At 53.1% G+C, this 13280-nt stretch overlaps 1 protein-coding gene across 1 annotated transcript; it reads right to left on the bottom strand.

Moving 5' to 3' along the window:
* Nucleotides 1-1655: 1655 nt before the first annotated feature.
* On the bottom strand, nucleotides 1656-7434 carry LOC133343762 (uncharacterized). Its single transcript, XM_061553564.1, has 2 exons — nucleotides 5582-7434; nucleotides 1656-1776 (listed from the first exon to the last, which is right to left on the bottom strand). The coding sequence occupies exons 1-2, from the start codon at nucleotides 6881-6883 to the stop codon at nucleotides 1762-1764; spliced, it is 1317 nt and encodes a 438-aa protein (XP_061409548.1). The 5' UTR covers nucleotides 6884-7434; the 3' UTR covers nucleotides 1656-1761.
* Between the last annotated feature and the right edge of the window lie 5846 nt (nucleotides 7435-13280).

The raw sequence follows: 13280 nt of genomic DNA on the forward strand, positions 1-13280 counted from the left end.
TGGCTGGCCGCCATCCCATGAAACGGCCCTGACAGTCTGGCTGTATAACAGCAAGCTCGGTGGCATCGTTAGCGTCTGGAGGTGTTAAATGAGGCAGGCCTGCCTGTTACACCCATGCCGGTCACACTGATTTTTTTTTCCCTTTTTCAGGCAAAGCAGGCAAGCCACAATGTGTCCAACTGTGTGTGATCTCCCCCCCCTCCCCCCTATGAACAGTTAATTCGCTGTTTTTGAGGAGGTAGGCGATATATGGCGCCGACTTTAGGTGAAATTATAAATTTGAAAAAGGGGTTTGCGCATGCATTTTTGTAATATTTTTCGTCAAAGGACGACCGTTTAATTTAGTGTGCAAGAGATGTGCTGCATATCATGTTGATGACGAGGTACAGACATACCTCTTGATGTACAAATATGTTATCTTTTTGACGGGAATGAATGCAGTGATTCGGTAAAAACGTGTTTACCCATCATTAGAATTTAAAAAAGAGAGTATTTTGACATTATATTGCAAAGACCGTGAATTTATTGTTTCACATTTTTTTAACGTACCATATATGCAGTACTGTAAATATTTAAGTGTAGTTTACGGCATACATGTAGATTATACACACCCAGACAAAATTATTCGTTTTTTTCTGACCACACGTACTGCACCCCCAGCGATTTTTTTTATTACTTTGTACATTGTAAATGTAAAACTAGTTTACTTTGAATTCTGTGAAAATAAGCATGATATTTATAAGGTTTACTTTACCAAACCAAATTTTTTTTTTTTTACAATTGTAGTAAGTATATATGGAGGCTTGACGACAGGATCGGAGGCACACTTATTTATTACACCAACACAGTTGTACAGGTCACTTGGCTACAGGGATTCTCGACAGCTAACCCCTCTAACCTATACCAATTCCTCCACTACGGGACTAGGGGAGGCTATCTGTCCCAGCTTGGTTAAGCTGGGATCCCGGCTCCCTGAGTCACCAGACCAGCTTCGTCTGGGCTCTCGGGGCCACGCCACCGGCTTGCCCTGGTCGGCCCTTATAAGGACAGCGAGCCAGGGGAGCTCTGGGGCCTACACTAGCTGGTCTTCCGTCTTCTCTGGTTAAAGCTGAGTCCCGACCTCGAGCCCTCGAGCTCATCACCTTTTATAGGACTCGCCCCCGAGGGGGGGCCCGTGGGGGATACACATGCGGACGTCGGTGCTAGCGCCACCCTTGTGTACGGCCGTAACCCCGCCCATTGTGTTTGTTGGCCATCCGTGGCCATGCATAATCACACCTCAACATTCGTAGCCATGCGCAATTACACCTCTACATCACCCCCCCTTGTACAGCTCGCAGCCGTCCCTGGCTGCAAAAAAAAAAAATCAGAAAAAGGTGCATCCCTCACAAAAACCCCGTGTGTGTGCCTCGCGTAATTTTTAACAAGAACAAGAGAACCTTAACAAGAACAACAACAGGAAGAGAGAGAGAGAGAGAGGAAAAAAAAATAACCCGACGCACCCCCCCCGAATAAATACCCCAAAACCAACATATATACACACACTCCGGACGCCACCCCTCCCATTGTCCGCAAGGCCCCCCAACGGCCGACCTCACAATAGTCTGCGCGTTTTGGCGCGCGTCCGCGCGGCGGGCCCATCACAAGGGCCCGTCCTGGCACGCTCAGTGACGGTTGTTGACGGTCCGGGTGCAAGAGAGTCAGGCGTCGCTGCCGAGTGACCCCCGACCCCTCCGGGAGGGGTTGGTGGGTGTGGACCCGTCACTCCTGTTTCACCTGGGGACGGAACAGTTGGCGTCAGGTTAGGCGAGTGCAGCGACGACGGGGAGTCGGCGACACCCTCACACGTTTGGCCATGCGTGTGTGTGTGTGAACCACGGGGCGGCGCGACAAATGGTTTTAACCTTGAGGGGTGCACATACCACCGGCGCCTCCCCCATTTGACGCGAACACATTGCGGCCGCAAAACCTGCACGACCTCCACTGGCCCCCGCCACGGCCGTACCAATTTCGACGAGGTTGCCAGCGGCACCTGAGGACAGTGCAACCACGCCCTGTCCCCTGGTTCCCATTTGACCACCTGCACCCGCCCCAACCGAAGCCTCTCGTTCGCCTTCTGGCGGAGTTCAGAATTTTGCACGGCCGCTTCCCGCGCCTCAGACAATTTAGCGATGTTAAATTTAATGTGTTCGGACAAATTAGACTTCGCCGGGAGCGCCGAGAGCTTCAGCTGGGTCGCCACAGGGGGGTTAACTTCGCGCCCATACATTAAAAAGAAAGGGGAAAATCCGGTGGCCGCATGAGGAGCCATTCTGTAGGCCTGCAACACACCGGCTATGCGGAGGTCCCAATCCGTCTGGGATACCGACACCTGCTGGGACAGCATGGACGTGATGGTCCGATGCAGCCGTTCCACCATCCCGTCAGTTTGTGGGTGATACGGAGAGGTCCGAACCTTCTCCGTACCCAAGAGGTCGCACACCTCACGTAGGAGTTTACCAGAAAAATTCCTACCCTGGTCAGTAAGCAGCCGTTCCGGAGCACCTTTGTCGAGGACATAGCCCTGGACAAAGGCCTCCGCGATGGCTGCTGCCGACTGGTTCGCCAGGGGCCAGGCCATAGGCCATCTCGTGAAGTATTCAACCCCCGTTAGTAAATACCTATTGCCCCTGGGCGTAGCGGGAAATGGCCCAAGTATGTCCAGAGCGACGAGCTCGTTAACCCGGGAAACTTTTATGGACTGCAGCGGAGGGTTGGACCCCCTCGCAGGCGGCTTCCTCTGCGCGCATTGCGTGCATGACCCCAAGAGATCCCCCACGTCCTTTTCCATGCCCGGCCAGAAGAAATCCAGCTGGAGCGTGGCAAAGGTCTTGTGAACCCCCAAGTGCAGAAGCCGCTCATGAACAGCCCATACCACCTTACCCCTTAAAGCAGCAGGCACCACAAGCCGCTGGCGCCGGGTTTTTCCATCCCAGTGCATCAAAAGACCCTGGAACAACCCCCACGAGTCAACGTTTTCCACCCCCTGACCAGCCCCCCCGACGCGACGGCGCAAAGCGAGGAGGGAGGTGTCCTCCATTTGGAGGCGTCCCCATTCCGCGACCGGCAACCCCAGCAACGAATCCCTCCCTTCTTGCTCGATAGGACCCGAAGCCGAAGGTGCATCGGTAGCGGCCACGAGGACCGAATCGGTGGTGACGTTCGGGGGCCTACAACGCCCCGAACCCAACAGGCACGCGCACTCCGAAGTGGGTGGCAATCGTGACAGGGCGTCAGCGTTCGTGTGGCGGACACCCTTACGATATGTGGTGACAAAGTCATAGTCTTGGAGGATCTCCAACCATCGAGACAACTGGCCCGATGGTTGTTGAACCCGCAGGGCGTACTGTAGGGCCGCATGATCTGTACGGACGGTGAACCGCCGACCGTACAGATACGGGCGGTACTGCTGAATGAAATAAACAATGGCCAATAATTCCCGACGGGTAACGCAGTACCGCTGTTCGGCTGGAGACAGTACCCGACTACCGTAAGCCACCACATGCTCTACGCCCCCGATGAGCTGGGACAGCACACCCCCGATGCCCGTGTTACTTGCGTCAGTATCGAGCAGGAAGGGTTGTGAAAAATCCGGGTAATTCAACGGCGGAGCTCCCACCAAAGCATTTCTGAGGGCGCGAAAAGCAGCCTCCTCCTCCGGCCCCCAATGAAACCTGACTCCCTTGGACGTCAAGGCATGCAATGGTTTCGCAATCGTAGCGAAGTCAGCCACAAATCGCCGATAATACGACGCGAACCCAATGAAACTCCTGACCTCTCCCACAGAGGTGGGAGTCGGCCAGGAGCTGACGCATTCCGTTTTGGCGGGATCAGTGGATATCCCCGAGCGCCCAACAATGTGACCCAAATATCGCACCGATTCGCGGAGTAAATGACACTTCTGTGGTTTAAATTTCAAATTGGCAGCCCGCATTTTGAGAAAAACAGCACGCAACCTCTGGAGGTGTTCCTCGAAGGATTTGCTAAAGACGATGACATCGTCTAAGTAAATCAAACACGAATCCCATTGCAAACCTGCCAAGACCAATTCCATTAACCGCTGAAAAGTTGCCGGCGCAGAATGTAAACCCATCGGCAAACGGTTAAATTGGAAGAGGCCCTGCGGTGTACGAAAAGCAGTCTTAGGTTTCGATTCGTCATCCAGAGGAAGCTGCCAGAATCCAGATAGCAAATCAAGGGTGGAAAAGAATCGTGCACCGGCCAAGGCGTCGAGCGACTCATCCATCCGAGGAAGCGGGTACGCATCTGCCACAGAGATTTTGTTGAGACGCCGAAAGTCAACACAAAATCTCAGTGAGCCGTCGTGTTTCTTCACCAAAACGATCGGCGCGCCCCACGGGCTGGTGGAAGGGGAAATGATATCGGCGGCTAGCATGTCATCAACAGCCGATTTGACATGATCCTTTTCGGCGGGACTCAACCGAAAGGGATTTTGGCGGATTGGCGCGCTGTCACCCGTGTCAATATGGTGTCGCAGCAATTTTGTACAACCAATATCAAATTTGTGTTGACTAAAAACGTCAGCAAATTCGCTCAGGAGAACTCGCAGCTGCGCGCGCTGCGAGTCAGACAGGTCCACTGAACCCGCGCAAAGCGCATCCAGCCATCCGTCATCAGAGTCCGAATGCGGTCGCGACGGAGGATCGGTGGATACCTGACCCACGAGTGGTTCCTCACAGGGCACCGGCGTTGCGTGTGCAAGCACGGTCCCTTGAGGAACCACGGCCGTTCGCGATCCCACATTAAGGACTGCAATGAAGGGGTCCCCATCCCCTCTCACCATAGTCTGAGCCGCGAGCAAATCGGGTCCATTGACCCCGGCCCGAGATGGACCCAACAAGACCCCCCGATCCGCAACCCCTGCATCAAACGGCCGACGCAACCTAAGAGGGACGAGCATCTGAGCCCCCGGAGGCACGCGCACAGTTTTTGTGACGAGCGCCTGCACGGTGGCAAACGCCCGACGCTCCGTGGTGGGGGAAGACAGAAATGTAACGCGTCGGCCCGATGGGAGCTCAATGCACCCTTGGTCAATAAGGATACGGATGGGCATTTTGGCCAGAAAATCCGTCCCCAACAGGCACGGAACCGCGAGTGAGGAGGAAACCAAAACAGGGCCGGATAATTTAATGTCCCCAATGCAGATAGTGGCGCGGATTTGGCCAATAATGCCCAGAGAGCCCCCGTTAGCGGCATAGCACGGCACGTCAACAGGGAGCAAGGGACGACTTTGAACGGGAAGGATGTTATAAATTAAATCAGATATAATGGTCGCCGATGCCCCTGTGTCAATTAAAATCCGCACCTCTACCCCATCAATGTGACCGACCACGACCGATGATCCCGCCGACGCAGCAACGACACGATGGGCGAGCTCCGACCACTGACCCGGTTGGAGCGCTCGCCGCATTACCGAACAATCGCGCGCGACGGACGGGGAATTTGGAGCCCTGTTTAGTTGAGCGCGTGAGTGTGTGTCGGATGTGTGCGTGGGCCAAACGTGTGAGGTGCCGCGACTCGCCGTATTTCTCTGCTGGAGCTTGGGAGGAGACGGCGTGGCGTCCTGACGAGGTGTCGCCCCGCGCTGACGGGGAGCCCGGCATCCAGACGCAACGTGGCCTTGCAGGCCACAGTTGTAGCAGCGTGTGAGCGCCCCAGATGACCTGGGCTGCTCCTGGCGGCTCGGTCCATTCCGAGCCTGCGGTGCCGCCGATCTCCATTCCCCTCGCCGCTCCACCCCGCAGACCTCCTCCGATGGGAGGGCGGTGGTCGCCATGGCATGGCCGGCCGCCCCCTTTGCCGCCTTCCGACGCAGGGACCGCAAGCCCCCGTGGATGTGGCGCGCGACCAGCAGGGACGACATCTCCGCGTCGTCCTGAGCCAAGACGTTGACGTCCAGCTCGTCAGCGAGTAGCAGCAGCTTCTCAGCCACCATGGCATCCACTCCTTCCTCGTCCATCCTTGGGAAAGCAGCCTTTGCCAGAGCCAGGAGAGCCGTCCGGAAGGCCAGGGGTGACTCGTTGGCGCCCCGACTCCGATCGTGGAACAGCTGCCTGCAGTCCGAAGGCGGCCCATAGACGGCTGACAGCAGCTGCAACGCCAGGTGTAGAGTGGCGCGCTTTTCCCTCGGCGCCGAGGTGAGGGTAGCCAGGGCGTCGTTGTCCAGCATCGCTGGCAGCGCGCGTAGAGCCTCGGCGTCCGACCAGTTCGCCATCTCTTGATGAGCGATGAACCGCCTCTTGAAGCCGCCCCAGTCTCCGTCAGCGCCGACAAATTCTTTAAGAGGCGGCAGACGCTGTTGTAAGGCGGCGTCCGTGGCCGCAGAACGCTCTCCGTCGCTCCCCGCCGATGATACAGTGTGGGCGGGCCGTGCACATGGCATCGCCGGTCGCTCTGATGTTGACGCGCCGGCCGGCGTTGATGATGTCACGGCTTGTGCTTGGCGCTCAGCAGACACGTGACGCGGGCCGGCCCCGCCCTCCGCTCGTACTGTAGAGATGGCGGGAAATTTGACCGCGAGCCGCGTCGGGGTGGCGGGAAACGTCGCCCCGCGCCGGCTGCCGTCGTCGACCCGCGCTGCTCCTCCAGCCCCCAGCCGCGTGATCTCCTCCAACGCGGCGGCCGCGGCGTAGAGCAGGTCCGCCAGGCGGGAGTGGGCCAGCCGGAGTCCTTCGGCCGACGCATCCCCCTCCTCCTGTCGTAGCGGCGCGGGCGTACTCGGCCCCGGCTGCTCCGATTCGACCCCGGCCATCACTGGTGGAGATTCGGCCGCGGCGTCTTCCATCTCCGACTCCCTGGTACGTGTCGTCCCTCGTGTGTCCATCGTTGGACGTTTACTTCTGACACCAGATGTAGTAAGTATATATGGAGGCTTGACGACAGGATCGGAGGCACACTTATTTATTACACCAACACAGTTGTACAGGTCACTTGGCTACAGGGATTCTCGACAGCTAACCCCTCTAACCTATACCAATTCCTCCACTACGGGACTAGGGGAGGCTATCTGTCCCAGCTTGGTTAAGCTGGGATCCCGGCTCCCTGAGTCACCAGACCAGCTTCGTCTGGGCTCTCGGGGCCACGCCACCGGCTTGCCCTGGTCGGCCCTTATAAGGACAGCGAGCCAGGGGAGCTCTGGGGCCTACACTAGCTGGTCTTCCGTCTTCTCTGGTTAAAGCTGAGTCCCGACCTCGAGCCCTCGAGCTCATCACCTTTTATAGGACTCGCCCCCGAGGGGGGGCCCGTGGGGGATACACATGCGGACGTCGGTGCTAGCGCCACCCTTGTGTACGGCCGTAACCCCGCCCATTGTGTTTGTTGGCCATCCGTGGCCATGCATAATCACACCTCAACATTCGTAGCCATGCGCAATTACACCTCTACACAATGTTACAGGTTTTTTTTTCACGTTGAAAATAAATGGTTTTCTGGGAGGGGGGGGGGGGGGGGGCTTGATGGAGGCCACCAGGATGCAGGAGTCGGGGGGGAAGGCTCTCAGGACTGGAGCCGATGGCAAGTGGCAGCGACCCAGATGGTCACTGCAGATCCTATCGAGGTCACGAACGGCAGGCCCCACACTAAGCCTCGGAGTCCACTACTCTCGGACGAGGGTGTTGGCCCCCTCCTCGTTCTCAATGCCCCAACTAAATCATGTACACACACGCAGCCCTTCTGTCAATCCGTTGCTGGACGAGGGCCTCCCCTAATACCGGTCAGGTAAGTGGGGATTATATGACCATACTTCGACATTTGCTGGTCATTGCCCACCGGTGAAGGCGGGGCAGCATTGATGTGGAAACGTAGAAGTGCAGTGCAGCAATTTAGTTTGCTGCAGTGCCCTCTGCTGACAATATAGCCCCGCCACAGCCGACAGCACTTTTTTTTTACGTACGACCATGCTTCATCACACCGCTCCGTGTGGGGTTGGTAAAGTTATATAACTCGTTACGGATGTTAGCGGTCGCCGGGGATCACATTCATCTTTGGTAGGGTAATTTGGGATCTACGGATGAAATGTGCCCGACAAATGTGAATTGTTATTATTGTTAGAGTGCAGTGCTCCAAACACTGCGCTACCGCTCCACGCCTGCTACCTGTTATACACTTGACTCCATATTCCAGATTGCCTTTTCTTGGAAATAAAATCCACGGCTGCAACAATTCCCGCATCGGAGCTCCATCGCCAGACAGAGTCGGTCAACTGCATCAGGGTTGTCAACAAGAATTCGGCGATCACGGGGCCAGAGTGTGTTTGAGTATTAGCTGTAGGGGCTGTCTGTTGCCCTGTCCCCGCTCATCAAGTGTTAATTTCAGGCAGCTTTTTTTGTTGTTGTCTTCTTCTTCTTCTCCTCACTTACGACGGTCCTTCAAGTGTAATGTAAATGGCTGTTGTTTCCTGGCAGAACTAACAGATGCAGACCATTTACTGTTCGTCCATTGCCGTTTGTTTCCACTCGAGAGGGAGAAGTGTGCATTAATGGCACTTGTCGCGCTGCGGTGACCTTTTCAGCCCAGAGAACACACCCCGTAAAAAGCCTCGCTCTGAGCATGCGGTTCAATTTTGAAGGCATACATATGGCTGCGCATTCTCGGAGGACTTTTTAGGGCAGGCAATAAAATGAATTTTATCATATACCCAAGCACTGTCTTCAGAAATTATTACTTTAGTGGTTGATGCTTTTTACCAATCTGACAGGCAGGCAGTTAAACATGAACTCAATAATGAATGAGACTGTGTGGGCTCTCCCTGTGCAATTTGTATAGTGTAATTGTGGAAATAAACCAATATGGCAATACCAGTTCTTTCAGAAATAAAATATTCATTTCACATATACTGTGTAACCTTTATCTTTATCAACCTGGGATATAACATTCATATTTAACTTTCTACTTTTAGCTAGCATTTGATGGTAATTATGATTGATTATACCTTGTACAATTATTTCATTTCCATGGCTTTAAATCTGAAACACTTAATAGCCACAAATTCTTGATCTTGAAAAAAAAACATATAGCTTCGCTAACACCAGCCTAACTATAGGACTGCTATATATTTTTAGCGGAGCCTCTAAGAATACGGCAATGTTCAGATTCCTTCAAATCACTGTGGTTGCATCGGTAGGGCAGCGTAATTCCAGCCTCTTTGACCTATGTCCGCCCTTTAAAAACCCGAATTTCACATTTGGGCTTGGGAGGGACCTTTGTGCTATTGGGAGCAGGGCGGGGCGTCTCGCCTGGCCGATTGGCTGTGCTCGGGACACGGGCTTGCCCTGACACCCGGGAAATTGAGTCTCGCTCGCTTGGATGCGGCGGATAATGAGCCAGATCAGGGAGAGGCTAAGGCACTCACTGCCTCTCACGCCTCGGCTGCCTTCCTTGCACCGTTCCATTTTAATCACAGCAATTCATACACACCTGCTGCATCCACCGGAACACTGCCGTTATTGTGCGCTAATGACATGCCATCGGCAGGCTACGTTAAAGTGACAGGCAACTGTTTATTCGCTGTGTTGTTGGGGGTCGGTGTGCGTTTCCCTGCGCACGTCTCGAGCGTGATGCTTTTTTTTTAGAGGGCTTCACAAGCTCCGGAAAAAATGGGGGGGAAAAAAATAAATATTTACTTTCATTCGTTGGTTGGTGAGCTAAAACGAGGGAATTAAAATGAATGTTCCTGCTTGGGCTTTGCATTGTGACCCCTCGCGTTAATGCCGTGACTTCAATTGTATGATAGGCCGCCATGAAATCCCCCTTAAACCCTTTTGGACACCTGCCCACTTTCTAAAATATGGCAGAACTTGAAAAACTCGAGTCCATGTTCATTGGGAGAGACGCAGTGGGGTTAAAATTGAACCCACAAAGCACGCAACGAAGTTTTCTCTAAATGAAACACACAGAGCATTGTGTTCTTTTTTCTAGTACATTATGGCATAGAATTTTCTCGAAATGGTATCCATTAAACGATAAATAGCAAATAACATGCAATTACAGCAATCTCTATAGTTTGCCAAACAAAGCAGGGCCATATAATTGTGCCTTACCCTAAAGAACACTTTATTGGATTATCTGAGAAAAAAGCATTGATTTCCTTCATGCGCTGCCATAATCGTTGTTGAAATAAACCAACGATACAACTACAAAAACAAACTAGCCATGCTGCACATACAGCAGTGTAGACTGTACCATCAACAACAGATGAGCTGTGTTATTTGTTGTTGTGTGTGATGAAGGCTGAAGGGATGATATTGTCATCTTAGCTGCATGTCCAGCGGGGTGATCCTGGGCAGTAAGCTTCGCAGGGATGGCACAGGCCCCGGTGCAGGCAATGAAATTGTGGCCCCCAGTCAAATCCCCCACCGCCCCCGCCCCCCTGGGTAGCATGGCACGACTGGGCCCCTCCAGTTTGCGAGCTCACTCACAATCGAATGCAGGATCGTTCGCCACTGACGTTGGTCGTGGTCTGCGAATCAAACGCAGGTCGTTCGTCTGTATCATCAGACTGTGTGCGTACCACTGCTGCCTTTTGCCTGGCGAAGTATGGGCAAATAATTCTAACTACTCTACAAACATATCTCTTTAAAACTAAATCGTTATGCATTGTTGCGGAGCATTGTGGATAAACACATATTTCAGCAGAACTCCGTCCTGTATGGCCACAAGATAGGTTTTTGTCCATCGGCCTATCGTCTTTCCAGACCTATATAATCCAGACATCTTTGCTGGGTCTCACCAGCAGTCAGACTCTTCTGATGAGACACAGGTCAAAACTGGTCCAGACTTTACTTGACAAATTGCTCCTCGATAATGTTGTTGAACTGGAAACCCAATAGGCTGATGGACCAAAATATTTGTGTATATATACACGGAGACACATAACGGAGTTTTTTTTTCAAAACGTCCGAACAATTAAGAATGCAACCTTTATGGTTCCACACGGAGTTCACATCTCACCAGTATCCATTCGTAGGCCAGACGAGTCAGCAGAAGAGCGAACTTCTCGCAATCTGAAGGTTACGAGTTAAAATTCTGGTTGTTGTTTGACTCAGCCCATCGTACCTCATCATACCTCCGATGCATCACTTTGTGGGATAAGTCAACTATGGTAAGACTCGCCCTTGCCAGAGGTATGTGACATTTTCTCCACTCCACTGGCTGTAAACAGGAGATGAGCCGTCACCTCAATGCTCATTCGAGCAGGACATCACTGACTTTGACGTGTGAATCTCCAAACTTCGGCTAATTATTTATTTAAGGAGGAACACGCTGTAGGTTGCGACTGATAGCGAGGTCTTATCGCGTTGTGTTATTTCCACAGGAAGATGCCGCGTCAAGACGTCAATGATCCCCGTCTCTAGGTGGCGCCGTCTGTTTGCGCAAAGAATTATGCTGCCACATGCGTCATTGTATGGGGGGGGAGCGGTGGCGCAGTGGTTAGCGCACTGCGCTATGAAACCAGCGACGTGAGTTAAATTTCCGGCGGTTGTTGTCCAAATACACGGCTAACATCAATGTCAAGAGGTAGTCCGCAACCGACCCGCGAAGTATTTGGTCAACAACAACAACAACAAAAACCCCACCATGACCAAACCAACACTGCATGCCTCTCATTCAGCGGTGGACTCACACAAAGCAGTAGATCACGTGCGCGTCATTCGTAAAATATAAATGCGTCTCGTGACACGTCAGTTTTCCTGCATCGCTTTCGCCTTCTTCTTTCTGCTTGTACATCTGTCTCTTGTTTGTTGCCGTGGGGTGGTACCTCAACACCGGTCGGTCGTCGTGCGGGACGTTTGGTGGTCAAACGTCCACAGACCACAAAGCGATCGCTGCCAACATTGGGAAGGGTGATCTGCGCGTTTGTGCACCGCGTGTGTGGGGAGCGCTAGTGCAGTGGTTAGCGCGCGCTGCACTAGGAACCCCTCGGTCACCCGAGTTCGATTCCCGCTCACGGCCAACCACTGGAGACGATTATCTCAACCGGTCCTGGGCCTCCCCGAGGTAGACTTAGACTTAAAAGAAGTACCGTACCTGGTATGAAGTTTAAAGATCGCCACTAAAGAGACAAAGGCGGCCGGACGTGGTGCTGGTCATCCACTCCCCCGTGTGCCGTCTCGGCCTCTCTAGGTGCTCGCTATAACAGCATTTGGCCCCAACAGTCTGTTCAGGTTACACGGGGGATCTTTCTCTTGCAATGTCTGTGTCAAAGCGGTAAGCGTCATCTACGATTGTACGAATTAGGGAACCTGAGTTCGAGTTTTGTCCATGGCTACCATCTGTGCGGAATGATATCTGAACCAGTCCTGGACCTCCGATAGGTCGACTCAGCCTTAAATTAGCGTCTGCTGCAATCAGTACTGTACTGGGGAGACAAAGGCAGCCAAGATATTTTTTTCTGGCCACATCACCATTTATCTGAGCTGTGCTGGCCTTAATAGGTGATCGCTAACAACGATGACCCTGATGTACCGTGCGTAGTGTCTGATCCTGTACCATCGCACCTCGGTCTCCATTGCAGATTATAAGGCTGTCACATCGGCTTTGACTGACTGTATCTGTGAAGATTCGCCATTCATTCCACCATGTCGTTGAAAACATTCATTCAATCGGCCTTTGCAATTTGCCAAGAGGGTTGCAATAAAGACAACGTATATTTTCTAAACACAAAGCAAGTGTCGCTAATTGACCACACGCAATTCCGAGACACTTGCACGTTTTAACTGTAATTAAAATGGACATTAAATGGCCCATTTCCTCAATCGATGCAACTGTTCCGGGCACGGCAGGTTGGCAGTAAAATTGTAGTTATTCTTTGTGTTTTTGGATGGCAGCTTCTGCTGATGGGTGGTGGGGGGATGACGAATATCCGAACCGGTCACGTGCGCTCCTCCGCTCGGTCGACTCAGCCTTAAATTGAACCGTCGCCATTTGTGGGGATACAAAGGCGGCTGGGCGTGGCGCTAAGCCGGTTCCCTTTCGTGTCTGGTAAACCGGACCGTGATCGGTGGCCCCGCGAACAGATCTTGCCTCGCAACAGTCAATGGCTATACGAGCAAACGCGTACGCGTGTCTCTGTCTGCGCGCGTGTGTCTCTGTGTGTGCGCGTGTGTCTCTGTCTGCGCGCGTGTGTCTCTGTCTGCGCGCGTGTGTCTCTGTCTGCGCGTGTGTCTCTGTCTGCGCGTGTGTCTCTGTGTGCGCGCGCGTGTCTGTGTGCGCGTGTGTGTCTC

This window comes from Lethenteron reissneri, chromosome 18 (assembly GCF_015708825.2).
Source record: "Lethenteron reissneri isolate LAM-NWPU_2019-01 chromosome 18, ASM1570882v1, whole genome shotgun sequence".
Classification (NCBI taxonomy): Eukaryota; Metazoa; Chordata; class Hyperoartia; order Petromyzontiformes; family Petromyzontidae; genus Lethenteron; species Lethenteron reissneri.